Below are 27,202 nucleotides of genomic sequence, written 5' to 3' on the forward strand. Positions count from 1 at the left end.
AAAGTCCAGTTGCCACCTAAAAGATCACCTTTGGGACAACCAGAACCTGGATGACAGAATCTCTACAGACAGAGTAAGCAGGAAATGTGAATTTTGGGCTTGGTTCTAACCAGGGGTGAAATCAATTATCTTCACTACTGGTTTACAAATGTGAGCATGTACATGTGCAGAGCATCAAAAATGGAATGTGATGACGTCCAGGCGGGTGGGCGGAGCCTCCTGTCGCCACCACTAGTTCACCCAAACTGGATAGAACTGGCTGAATTGCACCACTGGTTCTAACGTAGAGCAAATATAGTTTAAAGCAGCTAGAGAATAGCCTTGCCCCAATCCTAATTTAATACTATAACCACTGCATTGCAATGGTTCTCTTGTCAGGTAACCCTGGAATAATTGCTTTGAGCCCCCTTGTTGTGAAGGAAAGCTGCATTCTCAGTCCACCAAACCCCGAAATCTGAAGCCCCGTTGTGCACGTATTGATTCATCTCTGTCACGTAATTCACAACTTTTACAAGTGCCAGTTGCACACACTGGGCTATGTGCAAATTCAGATTGCCAAAGTTCTTCCCTTTTTGCTAGCTTGCACTTTATTTCACAACAAGAGAGAGCGCTGGACCACAGTAGGCAATACTGGGATTTTCACATCTTCCTACAGTCTCACAATTAACCATTGGGGGGGGGGGGGGAGGAAAATTTAAGTAAAGGAGAAGCAGAAGAAAAACATTCTTTCAAGGATCTGGTTTATCTTATTAGAAATAGGTAAGTGTTTAGGCAACAATCTGCAATGAAACATTTAATTAGTTTTCAATGTATATGTCAATTAAATCTTTTCATTTATTTTCATTTTACTTGCTTCATTCCAACCGGATCCCTTTTCTTTTTTTTTAAAGATAAAAATAAAACATTAATTACCACAAAAGTAGGTACAGATACTCTTTTGTGACTTTTATTTTCTGGAACCAAATGATGCTTCTTCCAAGAAACGCTTCCACGTCCCTTCCTGGATTCAGTCTGAAATTTTAATATCTGATCTGGCAGGCACTTGTTTGCTTTATTTTTAGTACGGTCTAATGAGAATGACAAATCCATTGAATTGATGGGCTTGGCTGTGGGAATTATGGGAAATTGAGGACATCGGCAAGACACCAGCCTGGAGGCGGCCAGGTTAAAAAGAAAATAGGAACCAAATTGCAAACCAAGTGTGCAATTACAAAGACCAGGCGTTTACGCTAAGCATGGAGAAATATGTCCTTTTTAAAGAACTGCTTGAGTAATCTAAAAAGTTACCAGTTGGGCAAGATTTTAGCAGAAAAGTCATGTCTGGGGATTGCTTTTTTTTAAAAAAAATGTCTGTTTTAAGCTGCTCCGGGAAGGGAGGATCAGTCATGTGAGTTTGCGATTTGATTTCTCTCTGCTCCGGGACCAACAATCCAGGGAGAAGCGGAAGGGTTGGGAAGGCTTCGACCTGGGGCGGAAGAAAAAGACCAGCAGGAGCGTCCCCAGAACCGGGCCGCAAATTTTAAGCGTTGAAGCTCGGGGCCGCGCTATGCAAATCCGGGGTGGGCGTGAGAGGTCCTTTTGCCCCACCCTTGTGGGCCGGGGAGGCCGATCGATGACCGGGAGGGCTGCTGGACGGGCGCCCATCAAGACTTTTTATCAAGACTTTCGGCTTGACCCAGCATAAGGAGACTTCCTCTGCTCGATCGAACGGCCCGGACAGGTAGGCGAGCCCATCGGCTGTCATTGGCTCCGTTCCCCAGGACTGTCTCAGGCTTAACATTTATAACGATCGCAAAACACACACACAAAAATCTCTTGCGGGAATTAGAGATTGTTGTTGGAAGGCACCCATACCAATGCCCGTGCCTTCTTCAACGGGAGTAGAGTACAGTCTCAGGAGGATCTGTAAGCAGTGCTTCTGAGCGTACCTAAAATATTAAAAATGTTTCCGATTTCATTCTTTCTCTCTCTCTCTCTCTCTCTCTCTCTCTCTCTCTCTCTCTCTCTCTCTCTCTCTCTCTCTCTCTCCCTCCCTCCCTCCCTCCCTCCCTCTCTCTCTCTCTCTCTCTTGCCCCCCCCTCCCTCTCCTCCTCCCTCCATCCCTGGAAAGATGAATCATAAAATCTTGGGTTTGGCTTTCAGAGCACAAGTATTCACACAATGCATTTTTCCATCCTATTCTGTCACATTTAACCAATTAGCCCAATTTGGGGTTCACTGTCACACCCAGAACCATTAACTGGCTGTATAGAGTGGAATGCTTGGCTAGTTATGGCTTTGTTTTTTCTGCTCTGGGAGCCCAATGTCAACCCCTGGAATCCAGGAAACTTCAGAAACAAGGTTTCATTTCTTAAAAACAATCAATAATCATTGAATTATTTTGCAACTATGGATTCCTAAAAGGAAATTATTGCAACACAAGAGTTTAAAGAACTCTGTCCTGCCAGTTGAACGTCATTTGGCCTGGGTTAAGTATACATTTCTGAATGTTGCAATCTTTTGTCCTTTTGTATCAACTCCACAAAACCAGATTTCCAGGTTTTATTAATGAAATAGGTAAAATTCTGACATTATAATACATCCTGGTCTTACTACGGTTACCTGACCTCCATATAAATCTAACTATTTAGCATAATTTTGGAAACATCAAAGATAATATCAACTGTTCATTGGTTTAGCACGTCTAGGATATTTATTTATTTATTTATTTACCAAATTTGTATGCTCCCACCCCACCCCAATCTCACAAGAAGTGACTTAGGGCCGTGTCCAACAATCAAATAAAAAACCAAATATATAAAAACAATCATTATAAAAAAAGGTTTGACAGAGATAATTATCTCGATGGAAAGTCCTTGTAAATCATTTCTGTAGTTAGGGCAACATTAGATAAGATAAGATAAGATAAGATAAGATAAGCAATAGCAAGCCTCGCTATATAGCCTTGCTATGAACAGTAGGTGATGTATAAGTAAAGTTACCAGGAATTGCCTGAGCATTGGAGGTTTTTCTTTTTTATAAGATGAACAGATTTGGTTAAATACCATAGAGTATAGAATACATGTGGTTTGGGTTTTGGATAAATCACTTGCTCTCATGGATTACTGTGGTTAATAGGAACTACATGGGTGAAAATGATTCATAAATTAGAAAAGAGTTCTTTCTTTCATTCCCCTTCTCTCTTGAGTCAGTGCCAGCCCTTCAGGGTAGACCAGACTAGGAAAACAATACCATGTAAGTTAGTAGTACCTTTATTGTAAAGTTACAGTAACAGAATCTTACAAGTTGGAAAGTACTTCCCCCTCTCTCCTTTTATTTTCATGAGAACTAGGAGAAGCTTGGCCCTTGTATAGTGGCTCTGCCTTGGTAGTGTCTCTTTCTCCTGTCCTTAAAGCCATTCCCTTGGCCCTCTTCTGTCAGAGGTGAACAGTCTAATGGCCCACAGTGTTGAGTTCTCCAGGCTGAACTCAGCAGAAGATTCCCAAATACTGGACATAGCTTAGCTAGAGAAGACTAGATCCAACAGCTGAAGAAGGGCAGTGCCTTCATAGGCAAAGGCACTTTAAATCTGGTGTTTATTTTTCAACAACTTTCCAATGGCTTAATGGGCACCTTGCTTTGGGCATTTCAGTCTTGGGGCTAGGTGGAAGCCTGTTCTCAGTATCTCTATTTTTTATTTTTTAATATATTTTAGTTATAATATCAAATTTACAGACTGCCCATCTCATTGACAAAGCAACTCAATGTAACTCCCACACCAGGCCAAAGGGGACACAAACACACCCTCCATTGAGTTTATAGAATTCAGCAGCAACTTAGCAGCAAAACAACATGTTTGCAATGTGGTTTTTTCAGGTCAAGATCCTAAAATTAAAAGTGATAATGTGGGTATGAGCCCCCTTGAAGGAGACCAGCCCCCATTACTGCTGTTAATCTTCTCATTCTCCTCCTCTCAGCCTAGCCCAGTGATGGCGAACCTATGGCACGCGTGCCACAAGTGGCACGCGGAGCCATTTGTCAGGGCACGCGAGGTGCTGCCCTGTCAGCTGGCCAGCGCACATGCGCGCGCTGGCCAGCTGAGTTCACCTTTTTAAAAGCTATTTTTCGCCTTCCCCAGGCTCAAGAGGCTTTATAGGAGCCTGGGGAGGGCGAAAAGAGCCTCCCCCCCACCCGGAGGCTTCAGGGACCGTCCGGAGGCTTCCCTGAAGCCTTTGGAATGCTTAAAACCACCCTCCGAGCAAACCGGAAGTGACTTCCGGGTTGCTCGGAGGGTCGTTTTAAGCGTTCCGAAGGCTTCAGGGACCGTCCGGAGGCTTGCCTGACGTCTTCGGAGCACTTAAAACAACCCTCCGAGCAAACCGGAAGTGACTTCCAGGTTGCTCGGAGGGTCGTTTTAAGCGTTCCAAAGGCTTCAGGGACGGTCCGGAGGCTTCCCTGATGCCTTCAGAGCGCTTAAAACGACCCTCCGAGCAACCGGGAAGTTTGCTCGGAGGGTGGTTTTAAGCTCTCCGAAGGCGTCAGGGAAGCCTCCAGACGGTCCCTGAAGCCTCCGGAAGGCCTCTGCGGGGGTGGGGGAAGCTCTTTTCGCCCTCCCAAGGCTCCTATAAAGCCTCTGGAGCCTGGGGAGGCGAAAAAAGCATGTAAAAATGGGGGGGGAGTCACGCGTTGTGCGCGCATGTGCACTGGGGGGGTCGCAGATTGCATTATGGGTGCAGCACGCTTGCACATGACCCCCCTGCGCTCCCCCCACTTGTGGCACGCGAGCCAAAAAAGGTTCACCATCGCTGGCCTAGCCTGTTAACAAAAGTCCTGTCTTTTTAAACCCTCTCTCTTCCGTTGTCTCCTGCATCTGCAAGTTGGTTGACCAGGTATATTTTATTTCCCTGCCAACCCCGTTTTAAGTCCTCAAAGTGTCAGTGAATAATAATACAGGGTACACTCTGTAAAGAAAATGTATATTTGCAGATTGCACCTAGAAGCTAAATTGAATGGAATGCATTCTGAATTATTAACTATAATACAATGTGAAGCCATATCAACAGCTAGACTCCGGTGAACAATGCCTTCAGAAGTAAAAAGGAGATATGGTTACTTTTATTGATGGGAAAAAAGGCAGATGCTTTGGGGTGTATTATTAATGCATAGAATAGAAGTGAGACTGTTTCTCAGGTGCTTCCCCCACCACCATCACCAGAGAAAAAGAAATCTAAAGAGACTTTTCACCGATATCTTTGTGTTTGTGTAGATTTTCTATTTAACAGGATTTTAAACCATTCGCTACTAATAGTTTCCCTCCCCCCCCCATTATTAATTGTCTTCCAAACTGCTTTTCTTTTTTATGGGGTGGGGGGGGGGAAGGAGGGTTATATGAAGATATAATCTTTTCTGCCTGCCATGGGGGATAGATAAGCTTTGATTATCTCCTTGTCAGTCTCCTGAGCATAATTAGCAAAATGTATGCAAAGCTTCAAGAAGGGTAATTACAAGACTGGTACAATCTGAGTGTAACTTGGAGTAACTTGGAGAGACAAGCAGGCTTTAGGGCAGGTTGTTTCTTCTTGCATCAAACTATGATCTTGTGGCACTCAGTTGCGAAATACCCTATCAGACCCTGTTCTGCACTGCATGCTGCATTTATTAATTTTAGGCTCACCTTTGACTCAATCTCAAGAGACAAGCTAGGGTGCAAATTGAAAAACTCTTCTACTGATGCATGACTCTTGGCCTTACTATTGAGACCCCCCCCCTGGAAACTCCCTACTAAACGTTAGATGCAGCGGTTCTTTGTGTCTCACAAAATACCTTCTTGTAGGGAGATGGCGTCAGACAGGACTGTGGTGACTGTAACTTGATACCGTACTTTTTATCATTACATAAACTGACCTCGGTTGAGCAAGTTTTTCACCACTATCCTACATCTAGTTGATAGACATATTTTTATCTTACTGTGTACAGATGATGCTGTTGTTAACCCTGGATGAAATGAAGCTGTTTTCTCTTGCTCTGTATTGCAGAGAGGCAGCCTTACAGATCAGTTCTTCCAAGACAACATCTTTCCATTTTCTAGGTGCCTCAAAGCTTGAACATGGCAGTTAGATGATCAAGTCAGAGAACAAGTTTAAAAAAATTAATTGTAGGAATTTAATTGTAACTTCTTCTCTGATAATATTGTACTTCTAACTAGAGCATACAAAACATTTGCTAGACCAATTCTTGAATACAGCTCATCTGTCTGGAACCCACACTGCATATCGAACATTAATACAATTGAGAGAGTCCAGAAATATTTCACGAGAAACATCCTCCACTCCTCTGCTCACAACAGAATACCTCTTGCCACCAGACTTGAAATTTTGGGCTTAGACAATTTAGAACTATGCCACTTTTGGTCTGACCTAAGCTTAGTACACAGAATTATTTGCTACAGTGTCTTACCTGTCAATGACTATTTCAGCTTCAACCACAACAATACACAAGCCCACAATAGATACAAACTTAAGGTAAATTGCTCCAAACTTGATTGCAGAAAATATGACTTCAGCAACAGTGGTCAATGCCACTTTCATGCACAGGTGGGCCCAATGCGGGGAGGGATTTAATTACAGGTGTGGGCACATAGGCACACGCTTTTGGCACCTGTGGGAAAAAAGGTTCGCCATCACTGCCTTAGACTGTGTATTGTTGACCTCACCCCTTTCCTAAGATGCCTGTAAAGGGCGTGCATAAGCGCACTAATTTTCCCACAGGTGCCAAAAGCGCGTGCCTATGTGCCCACACCTGTAATTAAATCCCTCCCCGCATTAGGCCCACCTGTGCATGAAAGTGGCATTGACCACTCTGTTGCTGAAGTCATATTTTCTGCAATCAAGTTTGGAGCAATTTACCTTAGGTTTGTATCTATTGTGTGCTTGTGTATTGTTGTGGTTGAAGCCGAAGTCCTAATGTCCCCATTTAACATATTCATTTCATGTACTCATAATCATGTTTATACTTATATCTGTTATCTTATGCATTCTTGACAAATAATAAATAAAATAATAATAAAAAATCTCCCCCAAATAAACAGGGAGATATGGTGTGCACCTGAACAATGAAACCTTAAGCTATAACCTCAACTATAAAACCCCTTTCTTATCACCAGAGGCACAGACTTTATACCTGTGGCACTAAAATTATTTACAGCCAATACTTATATCTGATTACTGTATGGGGTTCCATCGGGCCTGCATAACAAGATGGCTCTTTTAGAGGATGGGCAATCCACAGTCCCCCATAACATATTCCAGATTGCCAGCTGTGTACCAAATATGATATTAGGTCAGGAAAGGGGCAATACTAAGGTGGAGACCAAGTCTCTTGTAAAATTTATTTACTTCTTGTGCAAAGTTATTCTTTGATCAGATAAGTCTGGTCTCCTTGGCATCTCACCAATAATTTAAACTCAAAATGGCAACAATTATTTAGTTAGGAATTGCATTCTAGTCATTAGAAGTTGAGAATGCCAAGCAAGCTCTTGGCGATAGGTTCTACATAGGGATTAAATGGCCTTTCTGCTTAGAAATGTTTCTGCAAATTATCAAACAAACCCAATATTTATATGAAAGTGCAGATCCAAAATTCAGAAGGGCACCATAATTACCCTGATTTAAGGTTCTTCCCCTGACAGTCATGGAAGGGAAATACAAGAAAATTCCTTATGCAGCTAGACTTTGTGTCTATATTAGTGGAGCCGTTAAAGAGATAGACTGTGTTTTGAATCAGTGGGTTTCCTCCCCCAAATTTGGCAACATTAAGATGTGTGGATGGGGAAATGTGGGAGCTGAAGTCCACAAACCTTAAAGTTATCAAGCTTGAAAACACTGTTTAGTTCATCAACTTTTCAGGAACATTGATTAGTGACTTAAAACCCCTTTAATAATAATATTCTCAGGGCACTTATATTTGTTCTCCTTGAATTATTTATTCTCCAAGAAAAATATATTGATTTTGCTAAACATTGCAATTTTTTCTTTTATAGTTCATAAAATTTGACAAAGGTTAATAAGCTAATGTTAAGCTATATGTCATCTTATTTTTCTATTGACTAACCAATGTATTTCAATATTTTGTGTTGGTGAATGAATGAATGTAATAAATAACGGGTAATTATCTAAGTTTCGGCGGGGGTGAGGGGTTAGAGCCTGGGACCAAAATATATACATTGAAATTGATGTAGGCTAAATAAAACACGATTGGGGAAAAAAAGAAAATTGGAGAAGTGTGGGGTGCATGTTGCTGTGTGTTTGTGGTATTTGTGTTTACACTCATTCGTGATAGAGGCTATTGCAGAGATTGGAAATGGCAGCAGCAGTAAATCTGTTTGCATAAATATCAAATCCCATTTAATTGTGATGTTGATTTTTAGATGCTTGATTTTATAGTCCTGTCATTTTTATCACATTGTGCTTTTTAAATTATATTGATCATTGTGTTTCAGCTGTGGTCAAAGGTAACATTTTCCATTAGCTTGATATGCATGTCCAGACTAACAGATTTTCTGTAGCGGCATCTTTCCCACTGATAGGCACAAGACCTTTGGGATTGTTAAGCAGCCTGTAGATTTCTGTCTGAATACTGAATGTTCTCTGTGTGCAAGGAAACCTCACCATAGCATCTTGAAAATAACAATTCAGCTTCAAATCAAAATTTTTCTTACAGTCTTTGACCAGCCTTTAGAGTGAGAAAAGAGAAATAGTTTGGTGTAGCAATTCATTATCAGTGAAACAGGAAATAAAGGAACTTGTCTAATTAAAAGTTGTATGCAATTACTGTATTTTTCGGACTATAAGATGCACTGGAGTATAAGACGCACCATGATTTTGAAGAGGTAATTTTTTTAAAAAAGTTTTTGTATTCTGCATGCCTCCCAAACCCTCTGCATGCCTTGTTTTTTTGCAAAAAGAAAAGGAGGGGGCATGCAGAGCTTTGGGATGTTTGTAGAGTGCTCCTGGGGGCTGAGGGGGGGGGGCAAAGAGGAACAAAAAACAGCCCATTTTTTGGTCATTTTTGCCCTCCCCAGCCTTCAGGCCCACTTTGCAAGCCTCCCAAACCCTCTGCACGTCCATTTTTGCAAAGGCGGCGGTAGGCCAAAAATGCTGTATTCAGTGTATAAGACACATCTAGATTTTCACCCTCTTTTTTGAGGGAAAATAGTACACTCCGAAAAATATGATAATTGATGAAGATATTTGACCATTTGCTAAGTAGTATTGAGTTAGCATCCCTTAAAAAGTAATAAACATAAAATTTATCAGTATGACCTCCCCTAAATGTAGAAATAATTAGGGAGATCAAAGCACATGTTGTGGCTGTGGCATCATAAAAAGGACACCATTGGAGGACATGAGTGAGAGTTTCTCCCACATTGGATCCACAAGGAGAAAGTCTCTGTAAATAAGGAGTCTCATGAAATCTTCCTGCCAGTAGAGTTGATGGGAGAGTATCAAAGTAGGCTTTGGAAAAGGCCCTTCTATATTTGCTTAGGGTTATATTGTATAGATAACCCTGCAGTAGAAGGCTTGCATCTGTCTAATATTTGGTAAAAGGATTTGGCAGCACTGATGGCAATCATCCAGGCAATCAATGTCCCTAATTCTTTCTTTTACTAAATTGTCCTCCTCAAGGGTTAATTTTCCTAAATATACAGCAGAGAGTCAAAGACTGTGAAGTTCTTCTATACAGGTAAAGTGTCAATAAGATTGGTAGTTGTCTAACAACAGCAGAAGCACCACATGTGTAGGGTCAAACATGATTTGAGTCCTGAGATTAGAATCTTGGTCCAGACCTGAACCTTAATATTTGTCTCATTAGTTTTAAGCTCCAAAATGCACTGCATTAGAAGTGCATTTTGGGGTATCAAACAAACCCTTAAGGAAATTGATAACCCCCTTAGGTGTGCATCCTTGACCTTTTGTTTAACAACACTTCAAAGTTACAATGGTCTCGGAAAAAATGACTTACAAGTCATCCTGAAAGTTAGGACCATTGTCCCACCCCCATGGTAACATGATTGTAGTTAGCGACAGAAATTCTAATCCCAATTGTGGTCTAAGTCAAAGACTACTTCTTGGGCAACTGTTTTAATTGTTCAAACTATAAGGGTTTGATTGCTGCCAGAATGTAATTTGCCCCCTATTGCCTTTAAAATTTAGTTATTGCTGGTATACTGTTTTGGGCAATAATGGCATAATTTACCTGAGTTGATAATTTCCTACAGGTCTGAAGTATTACACCCAAGTACCTGTATTTAAAACATTTGATGTACTCTAATTTATGGGAACCAATTGTCCACTTTGCTTTTGTCTTTTGTTAGAAAAAAAACTAATATACATATGTATGTATGTATATATATATGTGTATATATGTATATATATACACACACACATACATGCATACATACATGCCGTATTTTTCGCCCTATAAGACGCTCCGGAATATAAGACGCACCCAATTTTAAAAGAGGAAAATCTAGAAAAAAAAGATTCTGAACCAAATACTGTAGTAAAATATTTTATATCAACTGTATAAAGTTAACAGCAGTTTAAGAACAATTTTATATCAACCATGTAACATATTAAGAACTATCTTTACTCTCATTAACAGTCAGTAAAGTCAGTAAACAGTGAAAGTAACAAAAATAAGGCTGTAATGTTTTTATTCGAACCCCAAGAATTCCTCTTCTTCGCTGCTATCAGAAATGAGGAAGGACAGATCCACGCAGTCATTGTCATCACTTTCTTCCTCACTGGTGTTTGCCTGCCCCATTTTTAGATGACCCAGGTGGCTACATTCGGCGTATAAGACGCACCCAGATTTTCACCCTCTTTTTTGGAGTAAAATTTTCACCCTCTTTTTTGGAGTAAAAAAGTGTGTCTTATAGGGCGAAAAATACGGTGTGTGTATATATATATATATGTATTTGTGTTACAACCCCTGGTATGAACCCCTGGTATGCTACAATCCTTTATTTATTTATCAGTACAATTACAACACACACACACACACACACACACACACACACACACACACACACACACACACACACACACACACATATATATATATATATATATATATATATATATATATATATATATATATATATATATGCTGGTTTTGTTGTATTCGGGTCTTTTCCCGTGTAAGATTGAGATTGTCTTGGCAACGTTTCAGCGAGATCTCACTCGCCATCTTCAGGCTGTTGTCTTTGGCAACATACCTACACTCGTGAAAATCAACGAATATATACAGCCCTGGTTCGAATCCCAGTAAGGGTACGGCTAGCTGATGAGAGCTAAATAGCTTGAAATGGATCTATACTAGTCTCCCTTTATTTATTTATCAGCACAAATACAACACAAATCTAAAAAGGCAACATTAAAAAAATTAAAATATGGTTTTCTGCCTGGATGGTCTTCTGTGATGAGCCAAATGACAGAAAGAGGGAGTAGTGAGCTCTCTCCCATATTTGGGCATACCAGGGGTTGTAACACAAATACATTATATATATATAATCATAGTTGATTACTAATTGTTCCTCATTACTGTAGGATTCCAGATTTGTCTATTTGTCTGCTAGATGTTGAAGTACTGAGCAGTGGTCTACAGTGGATCATCCTGGTTGAAACCCTGCTTGCTCAGGTTCATTTATTCTGTCATACAAGTTTGAAGTTTGGTGAATAGGTACCTGGCATATAGTTTGGTAATCATGTTCAATAAACTAATTGGTGTCAAATTAAACGGGTCATTCCTATTACCCTTTTTGCATAAGGGAACAATTATAGCTTCTCCCGAGACCTGCAATCTTAGCTGTGTGGTTAATGTGTGAAAAGAAGGAAGCAAATAAAGAGATCCACCAATTTGAATTGGATTTAATCAGCACAGTGTGTGTGTGTGTGTGTGTTTGTGTGTGTGTGTGTGCTTTGTTTCCGGGGGCTTTTACCATGCTTAATTTGGTTAATGAGATTTTTAACTTCTTTGCATGTGACTAGAGGCCACCTTGATGTAAGGACAAAGATTTTTATTATTTATTGTATGGCACATTCATATTTCAATAAAAATAAAGAGATAAAAATACAAAATATAAAATACTAGAAACATATATTTAGATTGCAGATACATTTTTTGCTTCATTTGTCACAGACAGCAAAGTCTGTACTGTAGACTATTTTGGCACTCTGACACTATATGTTGGATAGTTTGGTTTTTTTCCCTACAGTCACAATTCGGTTTTTTGCCCCACTTACAGAGGGCGTCTGCATATCTACTACGGCCAATGTGAATTCAGTTCAGTCTTGTCCATATTGAACGGGGCTGGTTAAATCAGAGGTGATGTTTCCAAGATGCAAGGCAAACTTTTACATTGATAAATGATAAAGATACATCCATCATATATAGCATATGAATTACAATTAAGGGATTGGAAGTGATGTACCATTTCAGATCTTGGAGCGGATGCTAAAATACAGTTATGTAATGCTGTTATGGGACTTCTCCATCCGGTCAGCCATCTCTCCCAATGCCGAGAGCCTGGGACAGCATCATCCTCAGCCCCTGGCCTCTCCAAACATTCCAAGGGAGACGTGCCATCCCCGTCTGACAGTCCCAACTCCTCCTCCAAACCGGGCTCTGATGCGGCCATGACATATCTTTACTTGGTTGACTACACTGATACACTGTAGGCACGTCTGCCTGGCAGGAACTGGGAAATAGATATCCTTACATGCATGTCCAATTCAGTTCTGAGCATCTTCCTTCTGGGCTGTGTAGGCTTTGCTCTCAAGGAAAAGCATCACACATGCCACCCTTTTATCGCCAATAGCTGTGAATGTCACAGCTGATGCTTTCATATCATAATATAATTGCAACCTTAGCAGGGAGTTCAGGAAGGGATTTTCTTTTGGTTAGGGATTAGAATGCCTGCATAACAGCTTCCATGTATGTTGGGACTACAGTTGTCAGAAATTGCCCATATTGGCTTGATTGCACATAATCAATTATTCAACTTATTTATAAAAAGGAAATTTTCAGAGAAGCCTACCATTTAGAACCAAGAACATTGAAACAAGAAAAGTCCTGTCTCCCATTATCATTATACATAACCATAAAAAAAGAAAAGAAAACCACCTTCAAAAGTGGGATATCAATTCCCATTTGGACCCTTATTAATCACATTTTCCCCTTGAACTAGTTCGGGATTCAGACTGATTTCTATTTTGAGAGCCTGAGACAGATATTTAATGGCTTGTCAATGTGTAAAATACAGTTTTTATTTGAACTACATCCTAATTATTTTGCACTTTATTTGGTAGTCTCTGTGTATTTGCATAGCCTCCTGATTTCTATACAGTGTGGCGTATTATTTGCATTAACTTTAACTTTAACTTTTATTTGATTTCTAAACCGCACCCTCTCCCAGAAGGGACTCGGGGCATTGCCTATACCCTGGATTAAATTCTGTACCAAGAAAAGCCCCCTTTTCTAATTTCTACAAGTATATGCAGGCTTGCGCAATTTTTCCTTTTTCAGAGTTCTTTCTATATCTGCCAGTTATGGACACATGGAGAGCTTTGAAAGTTTCATCTAAAGGATTTTTAACACATTTTCAAGCATTTCATCTCAATTTGATAGTTTGAAAACTACTCATAAAAATGAAGCTTGAGATTCTCAGGTTTTTTTTGGGTGGTGGGGGGGTACTTGTTACAGAATCTCTGCCTACTCCCAGCTAACAATTCACCAGTGGAACTGCTTGCCTTCAGAAATTGTAGGTGTTTCATCACTGGAGGTCCAAGACTGGAGCCACCTGTTTGAAATGATATAGAATAACAGAGCTGGAAGTGACCTTGGAGGTCTTCTAGTCCAACCCCCTGCTTAGGCAGGAAACCCTACACCACTTCAGACAAATGGATATCCAACATCTTATTAAAAACTTCCAGTGTTGGAGCATTCACAACTTTTGGAGGCAACTTGTTCTACTGATTAATTGTTCTAACTGTTAGTAAATTTCTCCTTAGTTCTAATTTGCTTCTCTTCTTGATTTGTTTCCATCCATTGCTTCTTGTTCTATCCTCAGGTGCTTTGGTATAGAGTCTCCTGCCTGGACTAGAAGACATACAAGGTCCCTTCCAGCTATATTCTGATTGATTGATAACCAGCTCTGGTTATTACAAATACAGTGAGCTCAGAGTTCTGCTAAAACAGTGGCTTTCTTGCAAAATCCTTATCTTCACATGTCTTTGTAGAAGTGCTATGATAAATATTTCAGAAAATTTAAATGTATTCTGATTCATTGTGTGAAACACTTTTTAAAAATAATTTTGCTCACAAAGCTGCAATAGACAATATTTTAGAAAGGGCATCTTACTTCTTTTTATAAGAAGTTACTGTTTTATAAAGCTACCAGTCTACACCTAAAAATAAATTACCCTTTACTTCAGAAAAACTGTAGTTTTACTCATATGCAAAATTAGTTTAATACTGTCTGTCTATATATACGTATACATATAAATGACACAGCTTAAGATTTCTTAAATTGGAGAGCAGTCCTAAATTTAATATAGTTAGTGAATTAGTCAGATTTGCATGAATAATTTGTGTTTATTGTACAATAGACATCTAGCTAACCTTTGCATTTTCAGATAATAATCCTTCCTTCCTTCCTTCCTTCCTTCCTTCCTTCCTTCCTTCCTTCCTTCCTTCCTTCCTTCCTTCCTTCCTTCCTTCCTTCCTTTCTATTTCTATTTTTTTGTTTGACAAAAATAAATCCCATACTTGGCTAAAATGAAAAATATAACTTGAGTAGCTGCCCAAATTGCTGTTCAGAAGCTCTTGACCTGATCTTCATGCACTTCTGAAAATCAGGTAAGTACCAACGCCCTATCTCAGTAAAAAGCCAACATCATATAAATATAGCTATATCTAAAGGAAACTGAACAGTGGTAACAACATTAAGTGGAAATCCTTTCCAACATTTTCTGAAGATCAATAAGAAGCCGAGAGGTGTCTTTGAAGCAGAAAACATTTTTCTTGGTGTCAAGGATAATTTAGGGATTATTAAGAATACATTTTTTACTGGGAAAGACATGGGAGACGTAACATAGCTAATTTACCAATTAAAAAGCCCTTTTAAAAATAATTAAATTTGTGAATTGCAGCTAAAAAGAAATCCAGATTGACTTTATTGGGAAGCACTTCAAACAAATAGATCCTAAAGGATGTTCTTTTTGTTTTTTACTCATTAACAATGAACCTTGTCTTTTTTTTTATCCTTAGGTGCCTAGCCTAAGACTTTCCTTAAAGCCTAGCACCAAAACTGGCAGAGATGCTACAGAGGAAGTCACTATGTGATGGGTACAACCAGGATTGTTTCTTTTCTGTCCTAGCTACTCAGCATTCTTCTTGAAAGCATCTCTCTTTCTGAGGTTTGGAGATTTTTTCCCCCCCTCTCTCACAAGTGGTTGAGAATCAGTGAATGTAAAAAAAAATGGAAACTGTATTTAATACAATACAATAGTAGAGTTGGAAGGGACCTTGGAGGTCTTCTAGTCCAACCCCCTGCCTAGGCAGGAAACCCTATACCGTTTCAGACAAATGGCTATCCAACATCATCTTAAAGACTTCCAGTGTTGGGGCATTCACAACTTCTGGAGGCAATCTGTTCCACTGATTAATTGTTCTCACTGTCAGGAAATTTCTCCTCAGTTCTAAGTTGCTTCTCTCCTTGATTAGTTTCCACCCATTGCTTCTTGTTCTACCCTCAGGTGCTTTGGAGAATAGTTTGACTCCCTCTTCTTTGTGGCAACCTCTGAGATATTGGAATAATGCTATCATGTCTCCCCTAGTCCTTCTTTCTCTTAAGCTAAACATACCCAGTTCCTGCAAACGTTCTTCATATGTTTTAGTCTCCAGTCCCCTAATCATCTTTGTTGCTCTTCTCTGCACTCTTTCTAGAGTCTCCACATCTTTTTTACATCGTGGCGACCAGAACTGAATGCAGTATTCCAAGTGTGGCCTTACCAAGGCATTATAAAGTGGTATTAACACTTCACGTGATCTTGATTCTATCCCTCTGTTGATGCAGCCTAGAACTGTGTTGGCTTTTTTGGCAGCTGCTGCACACTGCTGGCTCATATTCAAATGGTTGTCCACTAGGACTCCAAGATCCCTTTCACAGTTACTACTGTTGAGCAAGGTACCACCTATACTGTACCTGTGCATTCCGTTTTTGTTGCCTAAATGTAGAACCTTACTCTTTTCACCGTTGAATTTCATTTTATTAGATAGTGCCCAATGTTCAAGTTTGTCAAGATCCTTCTGTATCTTAAGCCTATCTTCTGGAGTGTTGGCTATTCCTGCCAGCTTGTTATCATCTGCAAATTTGATGAGTTCCCCATTTATTCCCTCATCCAAATCATTGATGAAGATGTTGAAGAGTACTGGGCCTAAAACAGAGCCTTGGGGTACTCCACTGCATACTTCCCTCCATGTAGATGCAGTTCCATTGAGGACTACACGTTGAGTGCGGTTGGTCAGCCAGTTACCAATCCATCTGGTGGTGATGCTGTCTAACCCATATTCATATTTGGTGCATATGGTCTCAGTGTGTGTGTGTGTGTACTCATTCATTAAGAATCATAAGATACAACACTTAGTGATAATCATAGGATACTAATAAGCAATGAAATCATACTAGGAAACAATAAAAACAATATAAGTTGTAAAGATACAAGCAACATGGATATAGCCATAAGTGGGAAGAGATAGAAAGTTAGTAAGCATTGACATCTTGTATAACCCTTGAGTCTCTCTTAAATGAAGCAAGAATGAGCTTTCCAATTTTCCTCACTGTGATACCCTCCAGATACACTGGGACTATAACCCCCACTTGGAGAAGTTTGTTCTAGATTAATTAAGCTTTTGGTGGATCTTTCTGATTAAATTTCAGGACTGTACATTGAGTAGTTCTTCAGAAATAATACTGCTTGCTTTAGTCCTAAAACATATTGTTCTATATCTAACAGATGTATTCTTCAGATGTATTTTACTCTGTCTAACTGCTAAAGAGTATGACATCACGCTATTGTTTTGGAAAATGGTGTCACTTTATTTAATATAAATAAATTAAATGGGCTCATTTAATTGCCTGTTTTCTAATGGTACAGTATTGCTGGAAACTAAAATGCTAGAGAGGGATCAAATTATAAGGCCTTCTTTGCAAAATACCAAAGCTGCCATTTAATCATTGAGGACATGCCTTTCAAAGAATGTTAAATGTAATTTGGCAAAGTTTAAACCAGCACAAATGGCTAATGCATTGGAACTATTTATTGTAAGCAACACAGTGAACAGTTGAAAGTCTGGGAGACTTTTTTTTTTGCTCTGGGTAAAATTATCAAAGTTTGGTCTAATAAATGCCTCCCATCCAAATTATGATTGTGTGCTACTGACCTTAAAGTTAAAATGTAATCTTCCTACATAGTTCTGCTTGTATTTATGCCACCTCTGAGTTTGCCACATCAAGAGAAGAAGCACATGAACCAAAGCTAGTGCAGAAAAATAATCTATTCCAAATAATCACTATTCTATTCCATGTCTGATTCGTGAAACCGCATCCTGGCCTATTACGACACAGCCATTCTGAGGTTGCACAAGTTTCTAATCAATAAAAATAAAATAGGCATCATACCAAAGACACGGCACCAAAAGCTGGTCTGACAAAGAGCACAAAAAGCTCAACATATTTTTCTCCTCAATTTATAAGTCCTGCATCACTGGTAATGATTTCAAAGAAAAGTCTTGCTGAAATTCTAAGCTAGTAACCACTGTTGGGTCAAAGGTCTCAACCTTGTTCTGGTGCATTATAACAATAATCCCACTGCAAATCCATTTTCTTTTATTTGCCACTTTCCTTCTGATGTGTGGGTGACATATTTGACTGTTTGACAGTATCTCAAGCAATCCTTTGACTCCCAGTTGTTAGTCCTCCTTCTGAATGGCTGCCTGCTCCTCTCTGAGATTATCAGAGCAACTTTGTGAGCAAGAAGCAACTCAGAAGCAGTTTACGAATCAGATGCCAATTTAGAAAGGGATTAAAAAGAACTGTTGACTGACTTTGCTTTTCCATATTGCAACTTTTATATTAATACCCTGGTCAGTATTTATCAAAGATTATTATTACAATGGTAAAACATAATACAGATTTTTACAAGATGAAAGAATAACCAATTTGCCCTAGGCACTAGGCTAGAAAGGGGGAGTCTGTGAGTTTGTCTTAGCCAAACTTGCCTCAGAAGCTGTTCTGGCGGGAAAATAGGAGGAGGAAGATGTGTTGGATATGTTATCTGCCATGAGTTCTATGTAAAAATAATAAAGATAGCATATAGATGGTAGATAGATGATAGGTAGCTAGACAGCTACGATGGATGGATGGATAGATGATAGATAGATAGATAGATAGATAGATAGATAGATAGATAGATAGATAGATAGATGATAGGATAGTAATAGCACTTAGACTTATATACTGCTTCACAGTGCTTTACAGCCCTCTCTCTATGTGGTTTACAGTGTATGTTCAGCATATGGCCCCTAACAATCTGGGTCCTTATTTTACCGACCTCGGAAGGCTGCTGAGACTCAAACTGCCAAACTGCTGGCAGCTGGCAGTCAGCAGAAGTAGCCTGCAGTACTACATTCTGACCACTGTGCCACCATGGCTCATCATAGAGCAGGGGTGTCAAACTCGATTTCATTGAGGGCCACATCAGAATTGTGTTTGACCTTGGGAGGCGGAGTGGGGGTGGGGCAGCTATACGTCACTTGTGTCAGGCATGCCTGTGGTGGCCTGAGACCACTGCCAGCAAAAATGGGTTGTTTCCAGGGTGGCCCTACAGGTCAGATCTAAGCACTCTGCAGACCGTATACAGCCCCCGGGCCTTGAGTTTGACACCCCTGTCATAGAGAGAGATTAGATAGATAGATGATAGATGATAGATAGATAGATAGATAGATAGATAGATAGATAGATAGATAGATAGATAGATAGATGATAGATATGATTGAGCGAGAGAGAGAAATGATAGGTAGAGAGATAGATGATAGATAGATAGATGATAGATATGATTGAGCGAGAGAGAGAAATGATAGGTAGAGAGATAGATGATAGAGAGATGATGGAGAGATAGATTATAGATAATAATATAGTAAAGAAAGAAAAAAAATAGAAATATAAAATAAAAGAATATAGGAAAGAAAAAAAGAAATATATAAAGAAGTGACCATCTTCATCACAACAAGTATTAACAAATTTCATAAATTTCATTCCTAGTATAATGAATTAGTGACCTGGCATGCAGACATGAGAAAAATTATGCATTCCATGGATCTTTCTACATGGGATATAAAGCCTTTCTTTTTTTAAATTATAAGCTTTCAGACAGAAATTACTTTCTTCCTCATATGTTTGGATATGAGAGAAAGCAGACTATGTTCCTCATTTTTTATTGTAAAATTTGAGCGCTTTAATGATAATTCCCATTACTACTTTCTTACCAGAAAAGATTATTATAATGTAAGCCTGAGGCATACCACATACAAATGACACTTTTTAAAATTAGAAAATCAGCTTATCAGGTCATGGTTTTTAAGCAACATAGTGGGTAGAGAGTGAAGATTGCTTAAGCCTTTCCCTGCTGATCAATTTTCAACTCCATTTTCTTCTTGAATGTTTCCCCCCCCCCCCACCTTTGCAGGTTCCCAGATATATGTGTTAAACAGGTGATTCCTATTTGAAATCTAAAAGGGAAAAGAGGGATTTCAATTTTTAAAAAGTCTGGTGAAATTAGCATTATTATGAATTGAGGTATATTAGTGAAGCAAATTTCTTCATCCCTACAATGGAAAAACATGAAACTGGGAAAACATCTCTCTGTGAAAGAAAGTGAAACTCACAGATGTGACCTAGCATGACCTCACTCCTTGATTCAAAATGGGCTGTGTTTAAGTCTTAAATACTTAGATCTGCATATAATGTACGTCATTCTATGTCATTCTTCTGTCATTCTGATTCGAACTACAATGCTATCAGCAAGGAGGACACATTGTACTAATTATCTTGTTGCTTAAGCAAAGGTTGAAGACTGAAGTAACTGGCTATGGTGTGCCTCTCATCTCCATTTGCAGATTGCTCAAGTTCCATTTCAGGGCATTAAGTTAGTAGCATTCCAGTACCGCTGGATATCTGTTGTGGTCTTCTGCAAAGCTGTCAGTTACGCATGCTGAGCAGAACATAAATGTTCCTCTTTTTATAAGAGGGTTTTTTTGGAGGAGGGGAGACTCATTTTTTTCAGTGGTGTAATCTCTAAGTTATTTTAGGAAAGATTTCAAACCACACATACCTTCCATGTGTGAATGTTCATTGGGAATCAGGAATCTTGAATTGTATTTCTAGTGGCAAAGCTTTGTTAAGAATAGCCATGGAGAAGGGGAATATAGGTCATGAGAAACAGTCCCCTACCTCATATACTGGCATCCAAGACAGTAGTTCTCGATCCCCTTCATCTTCTCTGCTAAGAAATTGTGACCTGAAGTCTCTTCCTGCATGCAGAGGTAAAACTCATGGATGAGGCTTCAACTTGATTGCTGTTATTATGAATTGTGCAAGTATTTATCTATCTTGCAAGGAAACAAAGATGGATAAGATGGCACTCAGAAAGAGGCAAAGTTGGTTAAGAGGTTTAGTATACGCAAAGTATATGCAAATAAAGGGACGCGGTGGCTCGGTGGCTAAAACGCTGAGCTTGTCAATGAAAAGGTCGGCAGTTTGGCGGTTTGACTCCCTAGTGCTGCATAACGAGGTGACCTCCCGTTACTTGTCCCAGCTTCTGCCAACCTAGCAGTTAGAAAGCACGTAAAATATGCAAGTAGAAAAATAGGAATCACCTTTGATGGGAAGGTAACAGCTTTCCGTGTCTGGTGATGCCGGCACATAACCATGGAGACATCTTCGGACAGCGCTGGCTCTTCGGCTTTGAAATGGAGATGAACACTGCTCCCTAGAGTCGGGAACGACTAGCCCATATGTGCGAGGGTAACCTTTATCTTTATCCTTATATGCAAACGTGTGACTGAGCTGAAGGAGGGAGATTTGGAAATTTTAGCTGAAAGCCTCAAAGCGCTTTTCATTTGTATCAGAGACTGAGAGAGTGCAAGATATAATCATATCTGATTATTATATATGATAAAGGCTCTGCAATGACTGGGTTATCAGAACTGTCACTAGGAACCTCCTCCTAGTTAATTCCAGAGGGAAGAGTGCTGAAGGTGTCCTAAATTATAATTTTAAGTGTTCATATTAATAATTCTGTTTTTAAATTATACAACAGTTCATTTGATTCACCATCAAATGTTGTATATAAAAAGTGATTTTGATTATCCCCACCTTCCAACAAATGATATCTCATAAAGAGAAAGAAACAGAGGAGGGAAAAAAAACTATTTTCAAATCAGGAAAGGGTTGATGATAGCAGCGAAAGCATTGGGAATTTAGAAATCTCCCTGGAGTCTTGGGATTATGCTTTGATAGGGAAGAACCTAATTAATCACTGGGACAACTTTCCTCCAGATGTGCTTCAACACGAGGTTTTTAAGAAGAGATTGGACAACCATTTGTCTAAAACAGCATAGGATTTCCTGCTTGAGCAGGGGATTGGACTAGAAGACGTCGTCCCAGAATAACATTGTTACTCTGTTATTCAAATACAAAACAAAACAAAAAAGCAGATGCCCTCAAAAGTTTAAAAAAGAAAACAATGCCATATTTCCCTCAAGTAAAATCTGACTCCTAGTGGCTCCACGAATATGTTCTTGGCAATAGCAGAAGTGGGTTCTTGTCGCCATCTTTTATAGGGGTGGCAAACTGGCGGCCCACTAGCCAAATACATCACACACAAGCCACACCCACCCCAGCTCTGTGAATGTGAAAAAAGTCACAAAACGTCACGACGGCAATGTGATGCCGCGAGTTTGACAACCGTGTTTTAGGATGTTTTTATAACTTCACAAATTACTCTTCAGCCCTCAGATTTCCTAGTGGTGTTCTATTAAATTACTATGCTTGTTTAGCTTTATGACCTGCTATGGTGTCTGCATGGAAGGCCATTTATCTTGTTTATCCACCAAATAATTAAATAAAGGTTAGATAGGTATAAGTATTTGTGAATTGTGCAAAACCAAATGCAATTTAATAAATATTGGGCGAGTTGAATGGCTTTTTTTGCAAATTTAGGAAGTTAGAGTGATTTATAGTTAGGACATCCTGGAGTTACATTTTCTCCTAGGCATTACTTGCTCAGAAAGCCTAGACATAAAAAATAACAACTGTACCTTGAAATACAGGTCCACAAGTTAAATGTTATTCCTTGAAGTCCTCAATATAGATCTCTAGGCTCTTTAAAAAGTCAATAATTTTGTGCAACTTTGTGTGCATCAGAAATAGAAAAAAATATCAAACTGGTGGGGAGAATAACTGCTGCAATCTAATTCAAATTACATTATAATGAAAATGAATCAAATGTGGTTTTGTTCTTCTTTTTGTTTTTGAAATGAAGCCCTAGCACCGTGATGGCAAACCTATGGCAGGTGTGCCAGAGGTGGTACGCGGAACCATTTCTGAGGGCACGCAAGGTCAACTCCAGCGCACTGGCCAGCTGAATTTTGGTTTTTCTCCCTCTGGAGGCTTCCCTTTTGATCTCTCTATATAACCTGTGTTGCTATGTTTGATTCAGATTCTGTGGTCCAAGGCAAATGATAATGCTTTTTTCCCCCTCATCCTTTTTTTCCAGGCACAGACTGAGAGCAAGATGTTTTGCCACTGCATGATCTTTGTTATTGGAACAGTGCTTGTGTGCCGAGAAACACTTGCAATTCGTAGCTGTTCAGTGGAAAAGAGGACAGCCTACTACGATTTCTGCAATCTTACTAGGGTGCCTCCTGTGCCTGAACATGTTGATATTCTATTCCTAAACTTCAATTTCATCCAACGAGTTAATGCAACCTCTTTCCCTCTGAGGGAGAAACTGAATATTTTATCCCTTGGGACACAAAAACGCTTTCCCTTAACCATAGGAAAAGATGCTTTTAGGAACTTGCCAAACCTAAAACAATTGGATTTGGGTGGCAACAAAATGATGCTGTTAGACCCTGATGCTTTTGTGGGCTTGTCTAGAATCGATACTCTTTTACTGTATCAAAATAATCTTGATGGATCCATTCTGGAAAAGGATTACCTCAGAGATTTGATTTCATTGAAATATCTGGACCTCAAATATAATAGAATCACCCATGTTCGCCCTCACAGTGTATTTTATAACATGAAATCCTTGGACAGTCTAGTCTTGGAATCAAACCCTATTGCATCTATCTGTGAAGGGGATCTTAATAATTTCCGAGGAGCAAGGTTCAAATTGTTTAATCTTCGTTATACTAAGCTATATGAAAGTACTGTGGATTGGGCTACTTGTGGGAATCCTTTAAAAAATGTTAGCATAGAAACACTGAACGTTGGGAGTAATGGCTGGAGTACAACTCTAACACGGCGATTTTGTGCAGCCATTAGAGGGTCCCCTCTGTTGAGTTTGGATATGTCTTCTCATGGTATGGGCGCATCATTTGGATTTAATAATCTTCCTGATCCTGATATTAATACATTTGTGGGTCTTAAGGACAGTGGCCTCATTGTGTTTGATATATCAAACGGCTGGATTTTTTCTCTTAAACCACAAGTATTTCAATATCTCCAGGATTTGAAGCTACTGAATCTAAACAATAATAAAATAAATAAAATTTGGAACGGCGCATTTCTTGGTCTTCAGAATCTGCAGCATCTATTCTTATCAAACAATCTGATTGGTGAGCTCTTTAAGGGCACATTTGAAGGTCTTCCTAATGTGATTCAGATAGATCTAAAACATAATCACATTGGAGTGATTGATAGAGATCCATTCAAATCCTTACCAAAGCTTCAACACTTGGATCTCACGGATAATGCCTTAAAAGTAATAGATTCTCTCCCAAATCTCATCAATGTTTTGCTAGGTGACAACCGGATAGAGACTACACCTTATTGGAAAATACAATTTATAAATGCCACAGTCCTTAACTTAAAAGGAAACAGGTTGGGGAATCTGGGTGATCTCTATGAATTTCTCCAATTTCCAGCCCTGAAGTATCTTGTTTTAAAAAACAATCGTTTATCCTATTGCTTCAAATACAAAGACATAGCAAAAGACAATCAGTTGATTTACTTGGACCTTGGAGACAACATGCTGAAGCTTATATGGGAGAGAGGTTTATGCTTGGATGTGTTTAAAGCACTTTCCCACCTGGAAATTCTCTATCTCAATAACAACTACCTTGCTTTCATCCCAGAGGGTACATTTAGTGAGCTAAAGTCACTCAAGATGCTTAACTTGTCTAACAACCTGTTGACTTCCATTTCTCTAGATGCCTTTCCTACAAACATGAAAGTTCTTAATTTGTCATCAAATCAGCTATTTTACCCTGATCCTCAGCTCTTTGCAACGTTAGACCAGCTGGATATCACCCATAACACATTTTACTGTGACTGCCTATTAAGCAACTTTATTTTGTGGCTAAACCAAACCAATGTTACTTTAGATGGCTCACGCAATGACATATTTTGTTCTGGACCACCGCAGTTTGCTGGTGTTCCTCTCCAAAACTTAGATACAGAGAATTGCAATGAACATAAGGTCATGGAGCCTCTGCAGCTGTCACTCTTCATTTTTACCTGTGTTAGTATAACTGTGTTTCTAGTAGCAGTAGTTGTTTTTACTCGTTTTAGAGGAGTTTGTTTCCTCTGGTATAAAACACTCACACAATACCTCATGAAGGAGCTCCCACCAGAACTGGATCAACAAGGACGCAAGTATGATGCTTACCTTTGCTATAGCAGCAAAGATTTTGAGTGGGTCCAAAGTTCCTTGATAAAGCATCTAGATTCTCAGTATTCTAAGAAGAACAGATTTGCTCTTTGCTTTGAAGACAGAGATTTCCTGCCTGGGGAGGATCATATCAGTAGTATTCATGATGCTGTCTGGAACTGTAGGAAAACAATTTGCGTGGTCACAAGACAGTTTCTCAAGGATGGCTGGTGTGTGGAAGCCTTTAATTTTGCCCAGAGCAGGTATTTCTCAGATCTGGAGGATAGCCTCATAATGGTGGTAGCTGGATCTCTCTCTCAATATCAGCTTATGAAGTATCAGCCAATCAGGATCTTTTTGCAAAGGGGGCAGTACTTGAGATGGCCAGAAGACCATCAAGATTTGGAATGGTTTTTAAGCACACTGTCTCACCAAATAATGAAAGAAAAGAAAATTAAGAAGTCTCCAGCGGTTGAATTAAAGGTTATAACCGTTTCCTAACAGGCCTGGTTCTTGGCCACCATGCAATGTCATAAGGCGGCTTACTTTCCAGAGAATTTGACAGTTTGTTCTGATAGCATACTGAGCCATTCTTTCTGTCCAATGAGCTGGGTCAGGGGTGACAAACTCAAGGGGTGCTTAGATCTGGCCCATGGTGCTACCATGGAAGCAGTGAGAGACCCGCCTGCATAGACCGCCAACTGGCAGAACACTTGGGCAGCCACAGGCTTCCATGACTTGAGTGATGTATATCTGGACTCGCCCCCCCCCTCCCTGAGGTCAAAAAACTCTGATGCGGCCCTCAATGAAATTGAGTTTGACACCCCTGAGCTAGCTGACTCTGTTGTTGATACTTCTCTGTTATATCTCTGGTAAACCTGGCTTCATTTTTTTTCACTGTAAAATGTCAGGTTACTTATTATAGTGTTAAGTTGTGAAAGCCAAGTTACGGATGGTTGAGGTAGTCCTCAACTTACAACCACAATTGAGCTCAAAATTTATGTTGTTAAGTGAGAAATTTGTTAAGTAACTTTTGTCCCATTTTACGACTTTTCTTGCCACATTTGTTAAGTGAATCACTGCAGTTGCTAAATTAGTAGCACGGTTGTTAAGTGAATGTGGTTTCCCCATTGACTCTGCCTGTGAGAAAGTCACAAAAGGGGATCACATGACCCCAGGATACTACAACTATCATAAAGGTGAGTCAGTTTTCAAGCATCCGAATATAAATCACATGACCCTGGGGTTGCTGCAACGGTCATAAATGTGAAAAATGGTCATGTCACTTTTTTCACTTCCATTGTAACTTTGAACGGTCATTAAACGAACTATTGTAAATCAAGGACTACCTGTAAACCAGAGGTGGTATTCAGCAGGTTCTGACCAGTTCTGGAAAACCGGTAGTGGAAATTTTGAGTAGTTTAGAGAACCAGTAAATGCCACCTCTGACTGGCCCCGCCCCCATCTATTCTCTGCCTCCCAAGTCCCAGCTGATGAGGGGGAAATGGGGATTTTGCAGTAACCTTCCCCTGTCACGCCCACCAAGCCATGCCACGTCCACCAAGTCACAGCCACAGAACTGGTAGTAAAAAAAATTGAATCCCACCACTGATGTAGACAGTTTGGAAGGCTCTTGCACATGTATATCTGTTGAAATAAAGGAGATATATGCAACTACGCAAACCATGCAGTTTAATGCAACTATAAATGTTGCTGATGCTGCTCAGGCCAAAAGGGGGTAGGCGGGGGATGTTGCAGTTTCTGCTTTGGTGGGTTCCAGAGGTGGGTTCAGTCAAACAGGTAATGGAATGCCGGCCTGGGTCCCAGAACTAGCCACGACCCAGGCTGGCCGCGCCCCCAAACCAGTTCCCCGGTCCCCACCGTTGCCGCCACCATCTTTTTTTTTAGTTCTGCTCATGTGCAGAACAATTTCCATTGAACTGCACATGCATGTGTGCACGAGCAAACCGGCAGTAATGCTGGCTGAAACCCACCCCTGGTGGGTTCAGATAATAGATCTGTGCAAACATTCAGCAGAGCGGTTTTTCAACCTTGATAACTTTAAGAAGCGTGGACTCCAACTCCCAGAATTCCTGGAACTCCACACATCTTAAAGTTACTAAGCTTGAGAAACACACTAATAAGTGACTTATTTTTATTAGGAGCTAAGATACCGAAATCCCCCCCCCCACTCCAGTGTTTATAACGTATAGTATTTCTTTGTG

The 27,202-nt window shown here is 39.8% G+C and overlaps 1 protein-coding gene across 2 annotated transcripts; it reads left to right on the forward strand.

Moving 5' to 3' along the window:
• Window positions 1-688: 688 nt before the first annotated feature.
• On the forward strand, window positions 689-27,160 carry TLR5 (toll like receptor 5). Of its 2 annotated transcripts, none has more exons than XM_081945890.1 (3): window positions 689-759; window positions 15,310-15,458; window positions 22,878-27,160. In XM_081945890.1, exon 3 carries the CDS (start codon window positions 22,896-22,898, stop codon window positions 25,476-25,478), a length of 2,583 nt encoding a protein of 860 aa, XP_081802016.1. In that variant the 5' UTR covers window positions 689-759; window positions 15,310-15,458; window positions 22,878-22,895; the 3' UTR covers window positions 25,479-27,160. The 2 variants fall into 2 exon arrangements, with proteins under 2 accessions (XP_081802016.1, XP_081802015.1); XM_081945889.1 differs by lacking the exon at window positions 689-759 and adding an exon at window positions 1,288-1,720.
• The last annotated feature ends 42 nt before the right edge of the window (window positions 27,161-27,202 follow it).

The sequence above is a fragment of the Natrix helvetica genome, assembly GCF_964273705.1.
Source record: "Natrix helvetica genome assembly, chromosome: 2".
Lineage (NCBI taxonomy): Eukaryota > Metazoa > Chordata > Lepidosauria > Squamata > Natricidae > Natrix > Natrix helvetica.

What these genes read in the sequence shown, in the direction of transcription:
- TLR5 (XM_081945890.1), top strand. Translation starts at nt 22,896, where the DNA reads ATGTTTTGCCACTGCATGATCTTTGTTATTGGAACAGTGCTTGTGTGC.